The sequence below is a fragment of the Antechinus flavipes genome, chromosome 3, assembly GCF_016432865.1.
Source record: "Antechinus flavipes isolate AdamAnt ecotype Samford, QLD, Australia chromosome 3, AdamAnt_v2, whole genome shotgun sequence".
Taxonomy (NCBI): domain Eukaryota; kingdom Metazoa; phylum Chordata; class Mammalia; order Dasyuromorphia; family Dasyuridae; genus Antechinus; species Antechinus flavipes.
Window position 1 is genome coordinate 566,504,250 of NC_067400.1, and position 26,532 is coordinate 566,530,781.

A 26,532-nucleotide genomic window follows, 5' to 3' on the forward strand; every position below is an offset into this window, starting at 1 on the left:
TCACAAAGTGAGTAATGTGTAGTCTAATATATATTAACCCTAAATGCCATCTCCAATAAAATACAGCAATTTAAATAGCAACATGAAAATGAGCCTGAGATAAGCTACCTTCTGGATCAATAGCTAATTGTCTGAATGGTCATAGAAAATCTTTACACAGAAAAAAACTTTGGAAGGTTCAGTTAGAGCTATGAGGATTGTCACTGTTCATTTTGTCAGTCTTATCAATTGATCTACAGGTAATTAGGTCAATCGGTCTTTTCATCTAATCTCCTTTATAGAACATTGAACACCCTCTTTTGTGAGTGTATATTTAATTCTAACACTAAAGCATGAAACCAACAAAAAGCCTTTTTTTCTTTTTTAATTCAAAATTGATTTGAACTCTTGAAGGATTCATAATCTTCTTGGTATTCATTCTCCATAGGTGCCCTTATTTATGTCCTTAGATAAACCATCCATAGTGTGTGTGCGCTAGAGGTGCCAGTTTCTTAACATTTTGTGGGCAGTAGGATAAATCTTTGTCAGTTTTTAAAAATGTACCTGAGCCTCCTTTTCTACTCACATGGGTCCTTAATATGTTGCATTATTATTCCTGTGTTACTTATACCCTACCATGAGCCTCTCTAATACTCTTTGTGTACTGCTTTCCTAGAACATTTAATTGGTAATGCAGCTCTAACCTTGCTCATACTCTGCCTTTGGTGCTTACTTACTATGTGACCTCAGGCACAGTTTCATTTTCCATGTTTGTAAAATCTTATCTCATAGCCTTGTTTTGAGAATCAAATGAGACAAATGGTGGTAAAGTGCTTGTCACCCATAACATGCTATAGCTAATTATGAAGATGATTATTCTTTGGAAGCAATGTTTACATATTTCACAGTCACATAGTATTGGTAGAAGAATATTGCCTTTGGGTAATAAGTTGGTGCCATTAAAAATGCTACCATTTCTTCAATATTTCCTATTCAGTTATATTACCTTTATTCAATTCTGAGACTCACTCCTTGAAGTACCCAAGATATATGTATTGAGGTGCTATATAAAAACAGTCAAGATACTCATTATAGCCTTGAGGGACAGAAAGTTTTTCCTCTTATGTACGTTGGAAGAAAGAGAGAGTACAAGGAACACGCAATAGATATTAGTACATACTTAATTCTAATTGGATTTGAATTGTGATTATAATTGGATAAAATATATGTTCCTTTTCATAGCAGATTCTGGGCTTTTAATTTTGTATTTGATGGATTTATTTTGGGATCACAGGACTCACATGACGCTTTGTTGGAATTTGGAAATAATAACCTCCAAGTTTTGGTTGATATAACCAAAGAAGGTGTGTGGAAAAATCCAATCCTTCTTAAAATACTGTCTCAGCAACCAGTAGAGCCAGAAGAAGGTAAGTGTTGGCATTTGATCAAGTACTTGCTTTGGGAGAAAATAGTGGTTAGAATTGAATTAGAGAGAACTTTTAGAAATTCAGTATTGTACAATTTGTCATAGAATTCTCTCTGAAGAACTTGATATGATTTCATTGTTTGCATATTATTATCATTCATTAGTATTTGCATATTAGCCAAGCCCTATAAATTCTAGTCACTTCTCAGTAATTTAGGTTGGTGATTTTTCAGACTTTTACAGCTTTTGAATTTTCTGTAGTACCTTTTACAAATTTCTTCCTGTCAGTATACCTTCAACCAACAAGAGTATTACAATGAAAAGTTAGGTTTTGCCAATTTGAACCATGCCCCAAAGAGTTATAAAACCATGCATACCCTTTGACCTAGGAAAAGCACTACTAGAACTGCCTCCCAGAAGAGAAAAAGCAAAAAGAAAAAGGAGCTTTATATACAAAAATCTCTATAGCACCTCTTTTCTGGGGGCAAAGAATTGGAAACTGAAGGTATGCCATCATTTGGAGAATGGCAAAATAAATTGTGTATGTTGATGGAATAATTTTGTTCTTTAAGAATGAACAGGAATGTTTTCAGAAAAACCTAGAAAGATTTCTATGAGCTGATACAAAATAAAATGTATTATTTATGAAGTAATATTGTGAGATGATCACCTGGGAGTGACTTAGCTACTCTCAGCAATGGAATGATCCAAGAGAATTCTGAAGGAATTATGGTGAAAAATGCTTTCTATCCCCAGAAAAAGAACTGATTTCTGAATACAGATTGAAGCATACTTTTTTTTTTTTTACTTTATTTTTCTAGAGCTTCTTTGGTTTGTTTGTTTTTTGTCTGTTTCATTTACAACATGACTGTTAAGGAAATGTTTTGCATGATGATACATATATAGCCTATTTCGAATTGCTTGCCATCTCAATGGAGATAGAGAGTAGGGAGGGAGGAAGGGAGAAAATCTGTAACTGAAGAGTTTTAAAAAGGAATATTAAAAAATGTTTTTATATGTACTGGGGAACAATAAAATAATACATGAAAATAAAAAATAAGGCTTTGCTGTGAAGATGAGAATTCATTAAGATCTTAGCTCCAAAGAATTTCTTTCAGTTATAGTTTATTTGATGAAGAATTTTCACCTTTTTGTGCAAATAAATGGCTAGTTATAATACCATAGGATTTAGAGTTAAAACAATTTGTAGTCATCAATAATCCCATCTTCCCTAATTTTATAAATGAATAAATTGTTCTATGTTCTAATGTTTTCTCATTAAAATTAAGAAATGCATAAGTTCTAGGAGAGAGAATTCATAATTTTTATGAATCAATAAGAATTCATTTTGTTAAGCACTTATTATATGCAACAGCTCTGAAAGATTAATTAAAGCCAGGTTTCTGTTCTCAAGGAACTTACAGTGTCTTATACAAGAGATAAAATGTATACAGGTCTATATGATAAAGTTAGGTTGTGATAAGTGGCCATACAAGAAATTTATACAGAATTTTGTGGTGTTTTAGAGAGGAGGTCTTCATGGAGGAGACAATTGTACTAGGCCTTGAAGGAAAGGGTTTTATAGACCTCCATTTTAGACCTCCCTCCCATTTTAGCACATCTGTAAGAAAGTCGTGGAATAATCCATGGGAAAAGATAACTAAAACAATTCATTTTACTAAAAGTCTTTTAATTCTCTTCAAAAGCTTAAGTGAACTAAAGAAACCAATTAAGGTATTATCTATACATTCAATTTATTGGTCATTGTACTGTCTATCTTTTTAGAGCAGATAACAAAGTAGTGCCTTTTGAGATCATATAAATATTCTTGTCACAGTATTTTGACTTCTCTTTATCTTGCTCAGATACTAAACAGATATCAGATTCTTTTTCTTGGGCTAATGATCTCTTAAACTGCTTGAACTGTATACAGTTAAGACAAATTAGAGCTTGTCATTTATGAAAATATGCTTCTTTTTTCTCCCTAGCCAATAGATTTATAGCACGAGAAGGACCTTCCTTTCTGCAGATGCGAATAAAACATTTATTGAAGTCAAACTGTATCACACAAGCTACTTCTTTGTCAAAATTATGTGCGGAATCTAAAGAAATTCCTAATGTATCATCTTTTCGGCAAGCTTATATCACATGTTTGTGCTCCATGTTACCTAATGAAGACGCCATTAAGGAGGTCAGTAAAGCATAATTCTTATTGTTGTCATCCATACATAGGAAATTCTGATACAAATTTAGTAGATTATGTTGGCTGTTGTAGCAGAGTTCTGTTTTCAAAATTATGGAAAAAATAAGTAGACCTTTTCACACTTGTTATAGTACTTCCTTAGTTGTTGGCCTGTCTTGTTGAATGTGTGTTCATCTGTGAATGAGTTAGTTTGAAAGCAAGTGATAGAATAACCCTTATTAGTGTGTGCAGGTGTTTGGTTGGTCAAGCCAGATTTAAAGGAAGAGGAGGTAGAATACAACTTATATTTAAACCAGTACAGTGTGCTTACTTGGCAAATAGTGATTTGTAATACTCTAAAATGTGTATCTTCATCGATTCTGACAAGGGTGTGCGTGTGCGTGTGCGTGTGTGTGTGTGCGTGTGCGCGCGCGCGCACGCATGTGCTCCTAAAAATTATTTTTTGGCTTTTTTAAAACAAAATTATAATAATTTTCTTGTTGGAGATGAGAATATATTTCCTTTTTAAACCACAAGAATTTAATGCAACACAATATGGACAATTTTAGCTTTTCTTGTATCAGATTGTCTCTTAACATTTTTTTTCCTTTTTTTATGTACCATTTGGCTAAAAATAAATGTCCTTGTTTAGTTCCCACATTGAGGTGTAATTTTCTTTTTGTAAGAATCCTAATAGAATGGGGTGTGTGTGTGTGTGTGTGTGTGTGTGTGTGTGTGTGTAGAAGGGGGAGATATAGATAAATTATATTTTTGGGTGAGATATATATATAATTATAATTTTTTTATTTTAATTCAATTGATATTAGAAATAGTAAAGGAGTTGAGGACAGGCATCTAGGCATGGCAGACAGAAATTATTGAGAAAAAAATTAATATGAAGAATTCTGAAAATAGTGATTTCTTTGGCTGTCTTGAATTGATAGTTTAGCTTCGACAGTGCAACATTATTAAAAAAAAAATAAACAAAACAAAAACCTAAACAACAGTGAACTGTGGATCGAGATCTGGGTTCAAATCTTAGCAATACTCTATAAAACAAAACCCTTGATGGATGCACAAAAATGTAACTGTTGCTTTTGAAGGTCAATAATTTGATCCTTTTATATAAAGCACATTACATAAACAAAATTTAATTTGAGAGATAAGGACCCGAACCAAGGTGATAGCTATTTGAGAGTTGAGGAGGAAGAAGAATCAGATTCAAGAGATGTTGGAAAGATAGAAATGATTGAGCAGCAAGGTTCAGCAACTCTTCCTATTTGTTAAAAGAGAGAAAATACTATAGGGCAGTGCCAAGGCTACTAAACCGGAAAACCACAGTTAGTGGTGTTTTCAGCAGAAGCAGGGAATTTTGAAAGAAGAGAGGGTTAGAGGAAAAGATAATTAGTTCATTTTTTAAACTGGTTGAGTTTTAAGATGTTACCAGAAATTCAGTTGGAAATGTCCAATAAGTAACTTGGTGGTGCAGAAGGGGAGAGAGTAAAATTGGATATCTAGATCTGTCAAGATGACCATTAAACCCGTGGGAGCTGCTAAAGTTATCTAAAGAAATGGTGACCTATAACAGGAACTTGGACAATGCCCCTAATTAGGAGATTGAAACATGTTGAGCCAGCAAAGGAAAAAAGTGGTGAGACAAAAAAAAGAACAGTGTCATAGAAAGCAGAAGGTTGTCCCCAGAAAGCCCAAATATGAGATTAGTGTTAGACATTTATAGAACTCACCTAAAAAAACTAAGTCAATGTCTGGTATTATTTTAACTATCTTCTGCCTGCTAGTTTTTATTTCATTTGATTCCGTTTTCATTCTTTTTTAGAGTTTTCAAAAAAGAGGGAAAACTAATTCAACAATATTATAATGTGATGTTACATTATTTTAAATGTTGCTTGTGCTTTGAATTTTGTTTAAAATCTGGTATTTGGAAGAATTTGTGATTTGCATTATGTTTGCAGAAGTGTTATCTGATAAAAAAAAATTAATGGCCTTGGAACACTTCATAGAAAATAATTTGAAGAATTTTAATTTTATGTCATTTGTAACGGTATAATGTGTTTTTATGTAAAAAAAGCTATAATCTTCATAAAATTGAGGTGGAAGAGAATAGAATCCAGAAGATCAGCTAGTTAAGAGTGCTGGGAATTCAGATTGAATTCTTTTTCTTTGAAGGTCTTCAAAACAAGTAGACAGTTTTGAAGTCCAGGAAATCACTTATTTTCTTTTGTGTAGTAGTAGCTCTTTCTATTTGCATTGTCAAAGTCATTGTCTTAGTTTTGCTTACTTCAGTTTTAATCAATTCGCATAAATGTCTGTGCTTCTCTGTATTCATCATAGTATCATTTGATACACCCAGAAATATTCCATTTTATTGATGTGTCATACTTTGTTTTGCTATTTCTCAATTGAGGATATCTATTTTGTTGCTAGGTCTTTAGAATTAGTATATTTTGATGGAAGTTAAGAAAAAGTGTAAAGAAGCAGGGGAAGGAGGGATGAAATGTGTCATGGAGAAAAAAGGTCTAGAAGAATGGACTAGAAAGTAGTTTTTGGATTTGATAAAGTTGATAGTTACTTTTGACTTGTGAAAAAGTAGTTTCAGTAGAGTGATTAGCACAAAAGCTTTATAAGAGTTTTAAATGAATACAGACCATTTTAAAAAATTTAATATTCTAAACTTACATAATATCAAAAACCACGAGATATTTTCACATACAAAGAGACAAAGAAGATCACATGTGAAACTGAAACCCTATTCCTATCCTAAGTATACTCTTTTAAAAAATTTATAATAAATTCAGGCTACTGTTTTCAAAGATGTCCCAATTGTTTGTAGTTTTCCATCTGAACTTTTTTGTTTTCTTTCAGTGTATGTAAAAATAATTTAGTGACTTTTTTCTTTTTGTGTCAATGTTAGCTCTTTAATCCCTTATCCATTCCTCTAATTAAACGCATGCGCGCGTACACACGCAACACACACACACACACACACACACACACACACACACACACACTTCGGCAAAACAGCTCCACTACATGTCCATGTCCAAAAGATGCCTGTTTGTTTATCTTGACTATATTAGCCCTTCATTAGGAGGTAGGTTTTGTATGCTTTTTGCAAAAAAGTTGAAAGCCCAAGACCTGGCCAGTGAGTGGATGGATATTTGAGGGGAAAGATAATAAGCAGTTGAGAATGACTCCAAGATTGTGAATGTGGAGAACTTAGAAGGATAATAGTGTCCTTGACAAAAATAAGGAAATTAGGAAGGAGGTAAGTTTTTTTCATTTGGAAGAGGAGGGAGGAATAATAAGTCTTCTTCCAAGTATTATTTGATTAGGGAAAACAAAGTTTATAGTAATTACAGGAGAAGGGAGATAGTGGCATGGCTCATTTAAAAAATACATCAGGGGGCCTCTAGATGGCGCAGTGGATAGAGCACTAGCCCTGAAGTTAGGAGGACCTGAGTTCAGATTTGGTCTCAGATAATTAATACTCTCTAGCTTAAGACCCCAATTGCCTTAGCAAGAAAAGAAAAGAAATACATCAGTATTGTTTTGGTCAATAAATATTTATTAAGGGCCAGTTATGTGCCAGGTACTTGGCTTAGCTCTGGGTTTGAAAAGAAAGGCAAAGATAGTCCCTTTACTTAAAGAACTCACATTGGAGGGAGACAACATGCAAAGAACAATGTAAAATAAGAAATAGTCAACAGAGAGAAGACTCTAGTATTCAGAGAGATTGGGAAAAGCTTTCTGCAGCTTTAGAGTTTGAGTAAAGGGAAGCCAGAAGGCAGAGATGAGGAGGAAGAACATTCCAGGCATGAAAGACAGCCAGATACAATCATTTTAAGTTAACAGGTAGAATATCTTATTCAAGAAACAAAGAGGCCAGTGATGTGGTATTGAAAAATCTTTGAGGTGGTAAGATGTAGGAGGAGAACAGGTTATGAGAGGTTTTAATTTTGATCCTGGAAGCAATAGGAAGCCACTGGAGGTTATTACAATATTCATATGTTAAGCACCTGCTATGTTCCAGGCACTGTGCTAAGGCCTGAGGATACCAAGTAAGATCCAAAAAATCTTACCAGCTTTAGTACTCCACCTCAATACTACTCCCTCTCTTTGAATTAGAGTCGGTCATGACCTCCCTACCTTCATTTAAAGGAATGAGCTCAACTCTGATATTTTGTTTCATAATTGATGAATATCCTGCTGTATTTAGACTCCTGACTCCTCCACCATGCACTAGGAACCTTAATATTAGGATAATCTCTTCATTTAAAGGGGCAGCTAAGTGGCACCGTCTATAGATCCCTAGATTTGGAGTCAGGAAAACTTATGCTCATGAATTCAAGTCTGGCCTCAGGCAAGTCATTTAACTGTTTGCCTCAGTTTCCTCAACTATAAGCTGGAGATGACAACCCCTCAAAAAACCCTAGAAAGGCCTCACAAAGAGTCAGACCTGGCCCTTAACAGTCTAATAGGGGAAAACCACCGAACAATAAAACAAACTATAAAAATGATCAATAAACCAGAATAACTGGCAGTTTTTGAAGAAAGGACTAGAAACCCTATGGTGTAATCATACCTCCTTTTTGATATTGAGATAACTGAAAAAAAGATAGGTCAGAAAAAAAGGAAGTGTATACTTTGTATTCATACTACATATCATATGATTTTTAAATTATAATTAAAATCTATACTTTCAATTAATATAAAATTTTAATGCTTTCTTTAAGCAACAAATGTGTATTGAACATTTATAAAGTTACCTTTATCTTTGTGATGTTTGGTGTTTCTATTTCTTAATTTCCTTATTTGTAAAATTAGGGAAGTTGAACTGGATGGTTTCTAAGATTTCTTTAAAGTCTCAGTTCTATAATTTTAGCACCATGCTGGGGTTGGAAATGGACAAGGGATATGCAAGGGAAAGATGATGTTTCAAGTGTCTTGGAAATAAGAATATCTTGAAATAAAGAATGGTTTAGTTGTTTTTCAGTTGTATCCTACCTATGATTCATAACTACTCATTTTGGGATTCTTTTGGGCAAAGATATTGGAGTGGTTGCCATTTCTTCCTTCAGTTCACTGAGGCAAACAGGATTAAATAACCTGCCCAGAGTCATATAGCTAGTTTCTGAGGCCAGATTCAGATACATTTCTTCCTGACTCTGCAAGTCCAGTAGACTTCAACACCTTAAAACATCTAGCTGCCCCTTAGAAATAAGGAGTACAGTAGTCATAATTGTCAAATCCTCTAATAAGGTCGTGGAGAATGAGAATTTGATTGGGGGAACAGGATGGGGAAGTTGATTATGAGTTACCTTTGAGAGTTTATACTGAGTTTCCATGGAGTCATGAGGAAAGAAATTGGGTCAAAAGAAGTTCATGAGTGAATTGGATAGTCAAGCATTAAAAGAATTGGGTATAGGTTCCTTTTCAAGGAGATAGGTAATAAGCCAGAAAATTGAGTACAAGCTAGGTAGAGAGAGTAGGATTTTATTTTGTTTTTTAATTATATTTGTAGTAAAATAAAAGAGTCAGTAGAAAAGGATAATCCTGGTGACAATGATTTGTATTTATATAGTGCTTTTAGACTTACAAAGCTCTTCAGTCACAAACATCCTGTAAAATAAGTAAATAAGATTAAAAGTTTGTTACTTAGATGGTAGCTGAAGCAAAATCTTAAAAGGGCAGAAAGAAATGAAAGAATTAACTCTTCCTAGGGTAGAAGAAAGTGGGTGATTATGCTAAAAATGTTTTTTATACTGGCAGAAAAGTTTTTCTTATATGGACTTTATTCTTCTTTGAGCTATGTTCTTCTGCTAGAAGCCTGGAGCATAGTAGTAGCTGGAGAGCAATATCAAAACAATTGGTGCAGGAAATGAAATTGGGAGTCAGTAAAAGTAGAATAGGATTGTGGAACAGCAAATTTGTGGCAATATACCACAAGTGTATTCTGGTAAATTTAGTTCAATTTCATGATTTCCTATAGTAAAACACAGTAGCCTGGGTTCAGTAGTAATAAGCAGTTGAGGGGCTCTTTGCAGGGCTGTGAATTAATAGGCCAGAAACAACATATCAAATAGCAAGGGCACAGAGGATAACTCCCAGACATGGGGTCAAGGTTGAAAATGGAACGTAGGTGAAGCTAGCCTGGAGGAAAATTGTTCGAAAGATTAGGGAAATGGAAGATATGATTAGAGGTCATAATTTTGGCAAGGGAAGAATAGATAAAATTTAAATGAAGGGTAAGGAGAAACTGCCAAATCCAATTACTTCTTTTCCATTTTCATTGTCTTTTGCTTTTTAGCCTTTGACACTATTGAACACTCTCTTCTCTTTGTTATTTAGGACGCCACCCTTTCCTTGGTTTCCTATCTATTTGGTCCAAATCATATTTTCCAATTGTAGCTGTTGGACCAAGGTTCTGTTCTGGGCCCTCTTTTCTTGGTGATTTCTTCACCTTCCATGGGTTTAATTACTACCTCCAGGCTCATGAATATTAGATTTATTTAACCAGTCCTGACCTCTCTGCTGATCTCCAGCTTTCTTTTACATAAGAGCTGAGTTTATTTTAGACATTGTTAACTGGACAATTGTGAGATAAGGTTTGTCAAAATGAATAATCAAAATAGACATTTTTAAAAAATTGTAGAGCTTCCAGCTTTAGATCTCTGATCTTAGGAGGTAAAAAATAACCAGTTGTTAAGGAATCATCAGAGGACAGTAACTAGAATGAGGAGAAGAGAAACAGTGGTTACAGGGGGTCAGAGTGGAAATGTTATCAGCACAAAGCAAACAGTGTTCCAACTCTTCCCTTGTCTCCGGAGACTGGGAATTTTCAGAAAAAGAGAATTGCTTTCATTCAGAAAGGATTATGGGTTAAAAAATTAGCATCCTGAGCAAAAAGTGAGGGTTCGCTTTTGCAAGAAGGTAGAAATAATTTTGAAGACTATGGAGAAGTCTGCTGAGAATGAGATTTCCAAAGAACTCGGGATGGGGTGAGTTGGGGAGAAGACCAATTTAGTATGATTAGGACATAAAAGTATTGGAAACACAGAGTACTGTGCATATATTCAGAGCTGAGTACATGATTATAAATTGTTTCTTTTTCTGAGTCTCTGAATCTCTCCATACTTCATTGTTGGATTCTGTTGTATGTTGTCTTTGCCTCCTCTCTTTCTTTCCTTGGCTCCTGAGCTCTTTAAACTTTTTGTCTAGGACTTTGACAAAGGCACAGATTAGATGATATCAGACCGTGTGAAAGTATCAGTAATAGTGCTTGCACACAGAAATTTAATAAATTCAGTTATCTCGGGTAGAATGATGGGGCAATATAATAAGGTGAATTTTGGTAGAAGTAAATGTTACAGCCTGTACTTGGATTCAGAACATGATTTGTACCAATGAAAGATAAGTTTGAACAAAATTCCATGTTAAAAGCTTCTAGGGATTTTATTATACAAGAAACTATTTGAATAAGCATTTGTTAAGTGCCTGCTATGTACAAAACTCTAAGGTTAGACTTATTCTGCTTGGCTCCAGAAGGCAGACTTGGATCAGTGGGTGAGAATTACAAAGTGACAAACCAGGCTCAATTTAAAGAAAAACTTCCTGACAGAGCTCCAGAATGTAGGAGCATCCTCAGAGAGTGGGTTTCCCTACACAATAGATATTCAACCAAAAATTGGGTAGCCATTTGAAAATATTTAGTTTGAAAATGAGATTTCTTTTTAGTCCTGGTTTGGATTAGGTGACAATCAGATTCTTTATATCTCTGAGATTTATTGTTACTGTGATGAAGGCTGTTCTGAATAGGGATACACTTGAGAAGAATGTTGTAGATTTATGCAGCTTGCCTCTATGATGTTTGGAATTGGTAAGTATGCTACAAGTATTGCTAACCAGTTTACAATAGGAGCTGGAAATTTTGCTCAAGCAGAAATTGAACATTAAAAGAACATATGGAAACATGGGCATTTAAGAAGCCTGGGATGAGTACTGCCAGGGGTATAAGAAATAGAAGCAAAGGAACCAATAGAGATTATCTTTATGTGTACAGAGTGTGCAGAAACAATTGGCCTACCCACTTAAAGAGTCTAGGGAGCAGTTTGAAGTAAAGTTGGATCCTAATTCTGGAAGGTGTTCAAAGAGAAGACGGCAGTAGCCTTAGTAGTGCAGGGAGCCCAGAGAAGATTTTTAAGAAGAATATATCTTTCAGGTGGAAATTGCTTTTGAGTTTGGCAGCATGTGCAAAATGTGAGGTGGGAGAAGATACTCTGGAGTTTTAGAGGCTTTTGCTTTCATGTATTCCTCCATGATAAGGTGATATTTAAAATGGAGAGGACAATTTTGAGAGTTTTTATTTTAATTTTTATTGATTTTTATTAATGGCTTAAAAAAAAAAAAACATTATCTTCATTTCCATTCATATCCCCAATACCTCCTTCAAGGTAATCTCTGTGACAAAGAAATAAAAAGAAGAAAAAAAATGCAGTTAAGCAGAACCAACTCAGTGATGTAATTGGCAATGTTCCTCATCCATAGTTTCCCTTCAAGCAGGCTCTTTCTCGCATCCTTTCCTCTCCTCCCCAGCCCCAATTTTTTTTCCTTGCCTTCCAGTTTGGGTGTTTAGGATTATACTACATGGCTTCCTTATTTTGATTAAATCCATATTGATCGCTTCAGTAGTATTTACCTTTTTGTGCTCATTGTTAAGCAAATATTCCACAACTTTTTTCCCCCTAGATTATTAAACCAATAGCATTTTATTTTTTGAAGGCAGCAGGAAAGTTTTTGATAAAATGTTAGAAGTTGCCATGTTTAGATTAATTGAAATTTCAGGTTAGGGATTTTGCACAGTAAAAGAGCTACGGAACTAAGGAGAGTTCACTAACAGTTGCAGCTGAGGTCTGTAGATGAGTTATGCAAGCAGATGGGAATAAAGCAGTGTGTGTGTTGGCACCTATGGGTATCCCAATAATGGGCTTATGGAACAGGAAACCTCTGCTGGGAGTCAGTTGAGCTAGAGATGCACAATTAAGATTAATTGACTGAGTCAGCTGGAAGCCAAAACACTGAAGACTGTTCTGATAAGGGTGGGTCCTTGCAAAGTCTGAGAATAACAACAGCTTCTGTTCTGTACTGCTTTTTTACTTTTCTCAAGGAACTTTCTTCATTGCACAGTGATGGAGAGTAGTGCAAGAATTACTTCCATTTTACACACTAGGAAACTATGTTCAGGGAAGTTGTTCATTTCCCAATTGATATAAATGACAGAGCCAGTCCTCAGACCTTGCTCACCTTACTCTAAGTCCAGTGTGCTTTCTATTATACTTTGCTGATAGGAAGCTGATCTAGTAAAGAGGAAGAGTTTATTCTGGAGCAAAGCAGAAAGTTGACAGAAATAAGAACATTGTAAATTCTGGTCTGAGAAAGGTAATTGTAAGTCTTTAGGAAAATCCTTTATTAGCACAGAACCTTTGATTAGGATTCAGTTACTGTATGTTTACTTTTTATTTTGAAAATGACAATAAATTTTTGGGAATGTCTTTTATGGGGTAAACAATTTTTTTCTTCCAAAAATAAAATGCATTTAAAAACTAGAGAAACTCTATGATTTGGCTGCCATTGGATTGGGTAACTCTAGTTACTATGCATCAAAGTGAGAGAGAGACATTATTAAAAAAGAATGACAAACAGTATCTAGTCTTAGTCTTGGCCCCTTTGGGATAGAATCACAGTCTCCAGGTATAAATGATAAACAGAAACACAATTCTCTACAGGAACCAGTGAGCATTTATTCAGTTTGGAAACTAAAAGAAATATAAATAGAAGGCCACACATTCTCTTTGTACTTTTAACAGTAAGTTCTCCACATGTTGTGGAAAGAATTCTGGACATAGAGTTCAGAGACCTGGCTTTGAACCTCCTGCTTCTTTCTCTTTCTGGTATGAAAGCTATTCATTGATGGTGAACTTATTTTTCAAAACTGTCTTCTTAAAATACCTTGTCTCTTCTTTAGTCTTCCGGGAATTTCAGGACTCAGCAGTCCACTCAGTTGTGGGTCCCCAGAATCAAAACCTTTAGAGCATTTTGTCTGCCAGGTGCTCTTGGAGTTTGCCTCTGGCTTCCTGATTGAAGCATTCTTCTCTGCTTTGTTATTGTGTGCCTTGTCTCCACCACCCTTCCCCACCGCATCTCACCGTCTCCTCCCCCTCCTTTACCCCCCCAAAAAAAAAAAAAAAAAAAAAGAAAGAAAGAAAGAAAAAAGAAAAAAACCCAACAAACTTTTCATTTCAAGCCTCCAGTAATTGGAGAGTACCTTTGGTTTCTTTTGTTTTTGTTTTTTTGTTTTTTTTTCCCCCAAGGATTAGTCATTTGCTATGCCATGTTTGTGATTCTGCTAGTCTGTAGCAATATGATCCTTGCCTTCTCTCTCCAATAGAAGTAGCAGAGTATTTGGGGTTTTATGGAGGAAATTATGCCATTAATCAGCACAGATAATAAGCCAAAAGTAATTTGAAGATAAATTTGCTATTCTACTTTTTATTTCCTAATATTTATTTTTGTCCATTTGTGACCATTTCATTATCTTTGGCAATATTCCCTAATAAGAGGACTTGTGCTCTTTTAACGTTTCTCCTATTCTGGCCCCTGTTACCACTTGTAGAATGCCAAATCCACAATTAAGTTTTGGTAGGCAAAAGAAGATTTTTATAGCTTTTTGATCATGGAAGTACTATGAGAAAAATGATGTTTTAAGAAATTAACTAGTGATCTAGGTCTGGGGGGGGAGCAATATGATAACTGGCATCAAAGCAGGTTTGAGATTTGCTAATTATAATTTGAGCCTCTTGTACCACCCAGTGATATGAGTTATTTACAAGTCTTATCCCCATTTTACAGATGGGGAAACTGAGGCTCATAAAGGTTAAATCATTTGCCTATAGTCCTATGTCTAGTGTGAGAGGTAGACAAAAACCAGAATTGGGTATTGTGAACTGAAGCTGTCTATATTACTTAATCATTATTTTTCTTTTTGTACAATTATTTATTTTTCTCTTTCTAATTCTGAATTCAGTCCACTCCTACAATTTTGTTAGCAGGGAAAAAAATTAGTGCTTCTGGAAATACTATTTCCCCAATATTCAAATTGAGGGTGTGTGGGGAGAGAGAAGGGAAAGATGAGGGGAAAAAGTAGGAGTAGATTTAGAGGTCCTGATGATATTTTTTTCAGTGTTTCTCTTTATTTAGGTCTCCTCATTTGATACTGTTGCCTCTCTTTTCCTTTCTACTCCCTATTCTTGAGGTTTTTTTTTTTTTTTTTACATCCCTATCTCCTGATTTTCTTCTGATCTGTCTTCCTTCTCAGTCTCCTTGCTGAGGCCTCCTAAATGTGGTTGTGTTCCATCCCTCTTCTCTTTTCTTTATGCTTTTTCACTTGGTGACCTCATGAAATATCATGATTTTTAAATATGTTATGCATTTTCTTTTTGCTAAATCCAGCATTACCAAACTTTCCTTTTTCTTTCAAGAGCCACTACCATTTTTCCAGTGTTCCCTGTCTAAAACAATAACATTGTCTTCAACTCCTTACTCTCCTTTAACCCAGATGTCCAGTTAATTGCCAGATCTTGGTTTTTATACTTCTACAACCTCTTTCCATCCTGATCCTTTCCTTCTCTATTCACACAGCTTTTGTTTAAACTCCCATCAGCATTTCACCTCAGCAATTACAATGACTGTCAAATTGGTTTCCTTTTCTGTAGTCAACTTTCTGAACAGCTGCCAAATTACTATTTTAAAACATAGGGTATAGCATGTTAGTCTCCTGTTCAAGAAATTTCAATGGCTCCCTAATTCCTTAGGATAAAACACATACTCCATTTGTTTGAAATTTTAAGCCCTTCACCATCTAGCTTCAGCCTGTCTTTTCTGTTTGGTTTTGTTACTCAGTCCAGCCAAAGTGGCCTCCTTACTATTTTCTTAACAAGAAATTTTGTTTCCTCTCTCTTTCTCTCTCTCTCTCTCTCTCCTTTTTGTTTGCCTACTTCACCACCGTGACTGAAATTCTCTCCTTCCTCATTTTCAAAATTGCCATCTTTGATTCTTGATACATAACTAACCCATTTTCTCTTCTTACCATATAGTTCTGTAGTAAATAACATCTTTTATTCCTATTCTTTAAAGTTCCTCGTTGTTTTGTATTTCTTTTACTCTGACCCTTCACCCTTTCATTGCCTTCTGTGTGATAAATATTTTTAGTTCTTTGGAGGCAGTTGAATTCTGTGTCTTTCTGCCACATAGTAATAACTGACAGGAGGTTAATATTTTTAAAATGAACTTCTACTTTCCTTAGAATCCTGAGATCAAAATACTTTGTAGTTTTCTGAAAACAATCCAACTTGTTCTCTTTTTTTCTCCTGTTAAACTTTGGACTAAACTCTTTCATCTTTACTGTCTGTCTGAAATCCATATAGTATTTAAAAACTCTATAGAGGATCCATCCAAATGCACATTGGAATCTGGGCAACAAGTATTCTTCATCCATTTGGTTTTTCCTGTGGGAATGCATAGACCAAATTTCTTGTAGCGATTACAGCTCTTTAGGAGTCTTAGCAGCATTGTGGGGCTTGATACAGTTAGCCCAGTGTTATCCTCAAAAAAGAAGCATCTAGAGAATCTTATTCTCTATAAGAAATCTAGTTCTTTTTGTAAGATTTTACGAAAAAGTTTTAATGTTTCCTTTGGCAGCCATTTCTTTCCATTGTCAAGTAATTGCTAAGGTGTTTTTTTGGACTCTTTCGTTGTGTCATTTAACCATAGCTGCTACAGTATATTAAGATATATTTAAGATTAGCAAGTGCAGAGCCATCTGAGAACATCAGAAAATTTCACACAGTTGTGATATTGCACAATATATGGCTGTGGGTAAATCTGATATATTTGACAAATTAATATATTAAAAACTTTTACCTATATTCTTATTGAAATTATGTCCTTTATTTCCAGCAACATTAGTAAAATTTTACTACTGTCAAGTATTTAGTATTTTTTCTTATTTTATTATCATCCTTAGTCTGATGGTAAATGTTCATTTGTATAATTTTACTGATTGGTTAAAAGTAGTCCATGAATTTTTAAAGTATAATATTTTCATCGTTAATTTAAAAAAAAATTAGTGAAATTAGTCAACATTGCAAGAGTCCTTTCTGATGAGCAGCATAAAATTAATCACCAAAAGTGTAGTGCTATAGATAATTCCTGTTGTTTTAGAGAAGGAAATCATCCTCTTTTCTGGAACCAACCTTCAAAAAAGAGAGAAACTTATTCTTGGTCTAGAAGAGTAGATAAGTTTAGAGTGATGAAAGTAATAGTATTTCACATTTCTATAGAGTTTTAAAGTGCAAAAAGTAGTTATATTCTAGGCCTATTAGGGAATGGGAGCAGTGGACTGAAATCTGAATTATGGAGTGGAAATAATAAAAAGTGCCACCATGAATTCTTATATTTAACCTTACACTTTTCAAAGTGCTTTAACATATCACCTCATTTGATATGACATGGTTTTTGTTGTCTATTCCTATTTTCTCTACATGACCAAGAGTGAGGGAGAACATGTGAAGAAGCCAGTGTGGGACCAATGTCCAGAAAATATTGTAAGGATAAGAGAAAGACCTTCAACACATAGTGTAGTTCCTCCATGGGAGGATTTATGAAAGGATATAAGAAACAATCACAAGAGATGAGAAGGTCTGGGTGCTTTGTAATTTTCATCGTTGATTCTAACACAGATGAAACTAAGAATCCGTGAAATTATTCATTTTAGCACAAATTATTCATTTTAGCACATTTTACTCATCAATACATAAATGTTTCCAATGTAGATATTGTAGAACCTAAAAGGATTTGCAAGTAATGATTTTGCTGATGTATGTTTTCCCCTTAGTGATGCAGATTTGCTTATACTTGAATACATTGTTGTCTTGAGTTTTGACCAAAAAAAAAAATTATGTACACAAGTATCTAGTCTGGCTATTAGAATCAGAAATAATTAAACAACTTACTAAGAGCAAATGAATTCAGACATCCCTTCTCCCAAGTAGGAATTAGTGTGAGACTTAACTACAAATATATTCTTAAATCAGCTTTTTAAATTTCACATCCTATTTGGATATATCTCACGAAAGGTTACTGCCAGTTATGTAGAAAGCTTTGTAATGCACCCATTTAAAATTCAGACTCATTTGTGAAAATCACCTGGCAAGATAACTGCTTTAACTGCTTTTAATCTCTTGTGACTAAACCAGTGGCAGTACAATGTTAAACACCCTCCCCCCCCCCCTAAAAAAAAAAAAGAAGAAGAAGAAGGAGGAGGAAGAGGAGGAGGAGGAGGCGGCCTGAAATTGAGTTAGAACAGGTGGGTTTGGATCCTGTTTCTGCCATTTCCAATATCAGACCACGGGCAAGCCATTTAAATTCTTTCCTCATCAGAAAAAAGAGGATGATAATATTTGCATTACCTATTACATAAGGTTGCTGAAAGGAAAGCATTTTGTAAATTTTGAAAGGCTATAATGTGAGTTAATAATTGTCATTATGTTATGAGTGAGGAGGCAGTTGATTTTTCACTTAGAATCCAACTTAGTTTCTTGAGCAGCAAAATAGTGATAATAATCTCACATGGTTGCAAGACCTAACTGAAGTAATGTTTATGACAGCACTTTGAAAAGTATAAGGTGTCAGAGAAAGTAAAGTGGTGGTTCTTATTACCGTATTGGTCTGAATGTAGGCCATGCTTTTTCCCCAGATCTGATTGTATAAAACGTGAGTGCAGCCTTATAATTGCACTCTTAGTACCATAGGCACAGCTTAAGCCTCGCTGGTCTCCCTAACAGCAGCAGAAGCAGTAGCAACAGCTTCCCCACCGACCCGCACACCTGCTGAAGAAGCCTGTGCCAGACGCCCCTGCTGCTGACACTGCAAGGTAAGGGAGGCAGATCCCTCCCGCTTACACACTGCATCAGATGACTTAATGTATGTCAAGTGCGTTGCAATCCTTAAAGCACTATACAATGTCAGCTGGAGTAGAATTAATATCATTGACCCTGTCTTTAGAGATGAATTTGACTACAAGTTCTACAGCCTATGGTCTATGATCCCTCATTCCTTCCTATGTACATTCCTGAGTCTGTAGAACTACTAGTTGGGCAGTGACAGGAGATCTCAGCAGTGTGTTCCCCTTCTCTCATAATACATACTTTATCCCCTGGCCTGGCCTTCAGTATAATGAGGTGGATGATTGACCCCAAAGCTGTTGCTGAGGTGCTTTATTGTGAATTCAATATCACAGAACAGTCAGGTAGACCAGGGAATAGATTCCCATAGAGGAATGGTATTTTTTAATCTTTGTAACTGGCCAAGGGACTGCCCAAGAGTGGGATAAGGACAAATAAGAACAACCTGTCTATGGTGTTCTCCTCTTCAGCCACAAAAACATGTTATGAAATTTGGGGATCTTAGTACTATTCTCCAAAATGGATTAGAATTGGGAAAATAATTTTACTCACACATTTTCTTCTTTATGAAATATTGCATGGCGTGTGGTTTGGGGCAGCCTATATTCGGACCAATAGGATGCAGTCATACCCTGCATAAAACAGGCCCAAACAACACCATTTCTCAGCAATATCTTTAATATATTATGACCAAAATCCCACCTTCATGTTGTGAAACTTACTGTAATGCTGAAATTAGTCAGTTAGATGTTCTTTCACTGGAAGTTATGGTTCCTTGAAACCACTTGATAATATATGGTGGGCTAATTCAGATTTCAATCCACAACTCTTTTTTCTTGGGTGTTCTCAAATATCTTTGTAATGTTCTAGTAGACTGTCTTTGAGGTATTATATTGTAGCCCCTGTCAGCTTTCTGAACTCTAGCTTTCTCCTTGCATGAAGTGTTGGCTGGGTTTGCTGTGGAACAGCTGTTTGTCCTAGCATGGTAGTCTCCATTTCATTCTTTGGCCAGTGTTTGATGGGCATTGCTTTTAATCTTCCTAGTCCATCGAGCCATAGATTTGATTCAGAGGGCTTGATTGTACCAGAGTCTCATTAAAAATGACATCTTAACGGTGTAGTATATTCTGTCTCTGGAAGCTAAACTGAGCCATCATTGTATCTTTAAAACTCAAATACTGCTTCCTTCCTTCTATGTGTTGCCTTTGATTGAAAAAATATTTTTGATCCCTTGCCGCATGGTTCGCTTTTATGAATTTAAATTTCTTCATGTGGTTAATTAAATTTGATTCTCTGCTTAAGTTAAAATCTTGCTGATTATAGCAACATATTTTGAAGGTCATGTAGAATGAGCACTGGTTAGAAGTCAGAAGACCTGGGTCTGCCACTGACTAGAACTGTGACTTTGGGCAAGTCAAATAACCAGTGTGCAAGTTCTCATCTGTGATATGGAGGTAATTTTACAAAGTGAGTCTGTAAATCTTGAGAATGGCATTTTCCCTTTGAGGTGCCATCCATTTTGATTGTTTTAGCTTTTTAGTATTTTAATTAGGCACCGGTTTTTAAACTGGAAGGTATCCATCTACAGATTTTTGTCTTAATTTTTTTACTCCAGATTCGTGATTTTATTGTTGTAGTAAGCTCTCAGATAAGAACACTGTCCTTGATCTTAGTCTAAGACACCATTCAAAATGTAAGGCATTGGTATCATCCTGTGCTTGTTTTTCTTATCAACATTTTCAGCAAGACTTCCGAACCCTTCAGAAAGTTATCACATTCTCACTGGATTTTCTCACTTAAATCCAGGACCAATTTTTTGAATTCCTTTCAAATTAAAAATAAATTTTTGACCAATGTTCTTTTCTTTCTTGGGCTTTAACTAGAGAGAAAAGATAGTACTAGAGTTTTTTTAATGGTTTAGTTCCCCTCAACCAAGTCACTCTTGATCTATTATTGTTAGTCGAGAACAAACCTAGAACCGAAAAAGTTTTACAAAGAAATTTGGGAGAGCTGAAAAGGTCCCCAAAACCCTTAATGAGTTACACATTATATGAAATCAAACAAAGCAGCAAAGAAACAGTCGTCTGACTGGACATTGTGGAAGGAAGTTTGCAGATACAATATAACTTGATTAAAATTTGTATCTCAGGAAATTAGAGATTCCTTGCATCAGTCTTTAAATCCATCGATAGATTTTGAGTGATTTTATGAACTGGATGTTCTGACTTAAGTAAATCTGGTCTCGAAATAAAGTCCGGTTTCTGTCCTGCAAGACTAGTTTCAAATTATGTAATAAAGTTTTCCTCACATTATTCACCCCAGGGACTGCATAGAAACTTACCACTAAGGGTGGCATCATCACAAGCAGCAAGAGCAAGCACATGGCAGCATTTTTGTTGCTATTTGCAAGAGCCTATTTTTCCTGCAGTCATCTGGACCTCCTTCCAGGAGCAGCTTCTATGGGAGTATCTATAGAGATTCCCCCAATGTCCCAAGCCTCCAGAGTCAGAACCTAACCATTAAGGAAAAATTAATTCATCCATTCATTTTACCAATTGTGTTGGGATTCCCAGAAGAGCAGTCAGGAACTTGCCAGATGATACATAGCATGATCCCTTGGTTCCTGACTTGAGTCTGGCAGAATTGGGGCTGGTCTTACTCAATTTGGATGGACACCTGGAGTCAGAGCTCTTACCCTTCTCTTTATCTTTCACCCTGGCCCTTTATATGAGGTGGCAGATTACATAAAAGTAGTAATAGTTGTGTTATAGAGGAATTTTAAGTGGGAAAAAAAATGCCACAAATTAAAGGCAAAAGGGCTGCTTTCCAATAGTATTAGTGATTTTACAACATTTACTTAAGAGAAATTAACTTTTGAGCAACATTTTAAAAAATAAAAAGGAATGGGAGAATAGAAAAAAAAACAAAAGAAGAAGCAGTCTTGCTAGTCTTGCAGAATTCACAGTCTGGAAAACCTGGTGGGGCCAGATAGCAGAGTAGTGACTAGATTGTCCCACCATTAGAGAAAGTGTACAGGCAAGCTGAGAAACTGAGGATATGGCTCTTTTCTGTAACAGCCCTCTAGTAGACTTAGCCCTCTGGTGTTTATAAAGCACTACCACATCAAATATCTCATCAGTCAATCAAGTATTTATTAAAGGGTTTACTTTGTGCCCTGAAGGCATCTGATGAAAATGCCTTATCAGCAGCTTTGTGAGGTAAGTAAGGCCAGCTCCTGTACAGTCCAACAAGCCCAAGGTCATAGAGCTGGGATTGGAACCCACATAATAGGTCCCAGATTCAGAAGGGCCAAACTTCTCATTTTACAGATGAGGACTCTGCAGCCCAGACAGGTTGGGTGAATTGCCCAATGTCACACAGGTAGGCAGGAGCAGAGTTGGGCTGTGAACCTGGGTCCTCTGACTCTGGAACCAGTGCTGTTTTTACCCTGTGATTTCTTTTTTGTAGGGAACTCCCCAGGGAAGAAAATCCCTCCACCTGTGCAGATTAGCAGTTATTCTTGTCACTTGCAGAGTCTTGCAGAGTTGAGATAAATGATAAGATTGAAAAGCTTAATTACTGTCCTCAGAGGCACAAAGTCATTATTTGTCAGAGCTGGGACACATTTTCCTGACTGAATTCTCTGTCTCTTATACCACACTGCTTTAAGTAAATCTTCCAGGTACTTTATATTAGAAATGGATAGGATACATTGATGACACCAGCTTTATATTGTAAATGTACTACTTTAAACATAATAATGAGACTATATTTTAAAGTTAGGAAGGCTTGGCACTAGTCACTTAGAGAAGTTATATTATATCCACCACCAAACAGTTAAAAACTGAAAAGGTTTTGTATTTTAAAAAATTAAGAAACTTAACTTACCCAGAACACTGCATTCCCCAATGGTGCCAAGTAAATCAGGTTATTGCCTTATTGTTGTTTGTACCCTAAGTAACACTTCTAGCACAGCTGAGAGCAAGTAATAGTATTAATAGCATTAGGCCAGATTTTTTTCCCCTATATTTATAACTACAGTAACCTTTTGAATAAACTACAAAGCAGAAAGAGAGGAACCCTCTTCAAACACTATATGATTTTTTCCAAGCATACAAGAACCACATTAAAAATCAAAAGTAGCCATTGTATGTAGTCAGTAGAAAGCCATCCTTAGAGGCAAAATATCCTGGACTTAAGTTCTGCCTCTGATTACATACTGATTGTGTGGCCCCAGCAGGTTCCTTGACCTCTCAGCACTCCAGGCAACTTGCTTAGGCTATTAGGTTACAAAACAGGTGTCATTCTGCATTGGTGAGATTTTCCTCACCAAGAGTTCTCTATACCAGTGAAATCACAGATTTGGTTTCAAAATCCCAAACCAAGCACACAACAACCAAAAAAAATTAATTCATTGGGAAAGGGATGGTGGGAGGGGGATTTGTTTGTAGCGTCTCTACTATGCCCTGCCTGCCCAATGGAACCCCTTCCTTCTTGTCTAACACATTCATGCTCAAAAACCTCAAAGGATTTAGCCCATGTTGGATTTTGCCTTGCTAATCAGCTTAAGAGTTGGGACCTATTGTAAATGTTAAAGAAGCTTCACTTTGTGCCAAACTTGTTCAGGAAAGTCACCATTTTCTTTTTGACTCGGCCATCTCATTTTTGATAGATTGCAAAATTGGACTGCAAGGAAGTGCTAGACATCATATGTAATCTGGAATCTGAGGGTCAGGATCACACAGCCTTTATTCTCTGTACGACTTACCTAACGCAGCAGCTGCAAACTGCAAGTGTGTGTTATTCTTGGTGAGTATCTTTAGTTTTTATTCCCTTTACTTGATAATACATAGAATAACATTAAGGGGTCACAAAACTGAACATTGTTAAATTCCAATTCAAGCTCTAGGGAACTTGGGATGATAGTAAATAATATTACAGAACTTGCTGATTGGATGGCAAACATTGTTGAATTCATATGTTCAAAGGACCTAAGTAAAAGTGAGAAGTAGAACCATTGTGTAAAGTATAAACTGAATTTTTGCTGTTTGGTTTATTAAGAGCTCCTAACATGAGTCTTGGTTTCTTTTCACCTGGGAGAGATGTGTTAACTTAACATTTGAGTCAGATTGTTCTCAATTGAAATATTTCTTCAGTATCTATAATAGGCAAGACCTTGGGGTAAGTTCTGAGATACAAAACCAAAACACTCTCTATCCTTAAAATGCTTTACATTCTGCTGGCTGGTGCAAAATGTGTACAAGTAAGTATAAAAGTCCTTCTCTAAGCTTTCTGTGTGGTGCAAGGCTTGCATAAATTTAGGATTTTATATGAATTAAAATTTCATTCTTTTCTCCCTTCCCCCCCTTTTTTCTCTCTGTAACCTTATAGAGAAGTATTTGTGTACATATATCTCCTTTCTTCCATTGTATGCCTTAAAACCTCTAGATTTTACTCTCCTCCTATACAAGGACTTTTTTTTTTTGTTTGTTTATTTTTTTATTCATTTCCCTTGGTGCTTAGCATAGAGCATGTAATGGAGGCATTGAAGAAAAGGCAATTGAATTAAGTATTGTCAGAAGTGGGAAAAACCTGTCCTGTGTATTCTAGAAGAATTTTAAAAGAAAGAGAAACCTCACAGCCTGGGGAAAGAGTGGCATTAGGTCTTGGAATTAGATTAGGGATGACTTCTAGGAGGAGGTGGCAACCCAGTTGAACCAATAAGAAAGAAAACTGTTTCAGTAACTCAAGGTGAAGGGAGCATTTATTTATAAGCTTAAAGGACAACTGCAACAATACTTGCAGGGAAGTGAGGGCAAGATGTGTTATAGTAGTACAGTTTGACTCAACTATATAGTTGTAGAAATGGGAGGTGAAATAAGGCAGATCAAGTTGGAGGCTTCTGAGTGCTGGGTTGCTTGTATTTAGCCTAACAGTTTAAATGAAGTCCTGTGGTGATATAACAGATCAATCAGAACAATCAGACTTGTAGAGACTGGAAAAGGAAAGAAGCAACTCTTTAGGATGATCTTTCATTCTTGTATATGTTGATTGGACTCATAGATTTAGAGCTGGAAAAAAGTCTCTGAGGCCATTAAGTACAAGTCTGTCATTTTAACTGCCTGCTCTGTGCTAAGTGCCAAGAATACAAGAAAAGTAGAAGATAGTCCCCTGCTTTTGTGGAGCTTGCAATCTAGTGGTGAGCTCAACATGTACACAGCTGGGAACAAACAAGACAGATATAGGATAAATCTACAGAGGGAAAAGGAAAAGTAAAAGGATTTGAACTCAGATCAGATCTTTCTGATTCCAAGCCTAGCATTAACTATCCTACTTGTCAAAAATTCTTAATCGGCTGTGATTTTATTGTCCAGTCTCTACAATGGTAGACCTTAGTTTGTATATATAGGCACAAGAAAAAGGTAAGACTTGTTTCTTCCAAATCCAGGGCCTATTGTCTGGTCAGAAAAGGTAAGATGTGCACGTGTGAAATTTAAATAATATTGTAAGGCAACTTGTGGTTCAGGACTTGCCAAATAGCAAGGCTGCCAAAAGAGTTTGCAGACATGTATAAGAGGTGAGTCATTACTGGCTCCTGTGGCCAGAGCCAGGCCTTCAGGGAGAAAGTGGCATTCAATTTTAATTGGGTCAGTAGGTTGTATTTGAATTGGGGAAGTTGGGAGGCCAGGGCCTTTCAGGGAATGGAGAAAAGTCTGATCAGTCAACAAACTTATTAGGCTCTTGTGCCTGTCATCATGCCAAGTTCTGGGGCTACAAAGAAGGGTCAAAAACAGAATCTGCGCTCAAAGAGATGTCATAGTCTAATGGGGGAAATGGTGTATGAGTTATTAGGGCCAGATAAGACAGACAGAATAGATAATGGTAGTCTGGGACAAGGGAAAACATTAGCAGCTGAAGGGGATGATGAAGCTCTCCCACAGAAAGTGGGTTTTGAATTGAAACTAAGAGGTAGAAGTGTGAGGAATTTTACAAGATTCCAGGTATGGAAATCAGCCAATGCAAAAACATGGAAACAGAAGAATGTTGTATTGAAACAACTGGCAATAGGCCAATGTCACTCTAGTTTAGCTTGCATTTAGAGGGAAATCAGCCTAAGAGGGCACCAGATTGTGAAGAATCTGACGGATCAAGCCAAGACAAGTCAAAAAGCTGTTGGAGTGGTGCAGGTAAGAGACAATGAGGGTCCAGACCAGAATTTGAGCAAAAGAGAAAGGGCAGTGTGTATGTGATGTTGAAAAGGCAGAAGAAATGTGATATTGGAAAAGGCTCTTTAGTGAGAGTGGAGGAGATGCTCGCTGCGCGTGTGGATTGAGAGTGTCATTGGCAATCATAAGGATATTTATATAGTATTTTGGTTTTTTGGGTTTTTTTGCTGATGCAATTGGGGTTAAATGACTTTCCCAGGTCATACAGCTAGGAAGTATTAAGTGTCTGAGACCAGATTGGAGTTCTAGTCCTCCTGATTTCAGGACTGGTGCTCTGTCCACTGCACCACCTAGCTGCCCTTATCATAAGGATATTTGGAGGAAGGTGCTGGGTTTTTGGGGGATGGGGGAGGATTTAGGAGTATAGTTTTCTTTCAGTAACTTTTGAGTTTGAATTCTAAATCTAGTTCTAAATGTCCAAGACATAATTGAATAGAGTTGACTTTAGATCAGGAAAGACACTGGACTTGTCTTTAGTCCATCTAAACTGGACTAAAGATTGGACCATCTTTAGGGATCATCAGACATGATAATGGAATCCATAAGAGTTAAGGAAATCACTGAGTAAATAAAAAAGAAAGCCTTGAGGAACTCCCACTAACTAATCTATTAGATTACCATGCTAATTGGCAGTTTGGGGACTTGAACAGGAGTGAGTCTCAGATATTTAGAGCCTAACAT

The 26,532-nt window shown here is 36.0% G+C and overlaps 1 protein-coding gene across 1 annotated transcript in view; it reads left to right on the forward strand.

Annotated features, from left to right (window-relative positions):
• The window catches only part of RLF (RLF zinc finger), a 98,685-nt gene that overhangs the window by 52,436 nt on the left and 19,717 nt on the right, over nt 1–26,532 (forward strand). Inside the window, exons 4-6 of the mRNA XM_051987772.1 lie at nt 1,274–1,406; nt 3,394–3,596; nt 23,298–23,434. Coding sequence (XP_051843732.1) covers nt 1,274–1,406; nt 3,394–3,596; nt 23,298–23,434 — 473 coding nt within the window. The remainder of the gene's footprint in view (nt 1–1,273; nt 1,407–3,393; nt 3,597–23,297; nt 23,435–26,532) is intronic.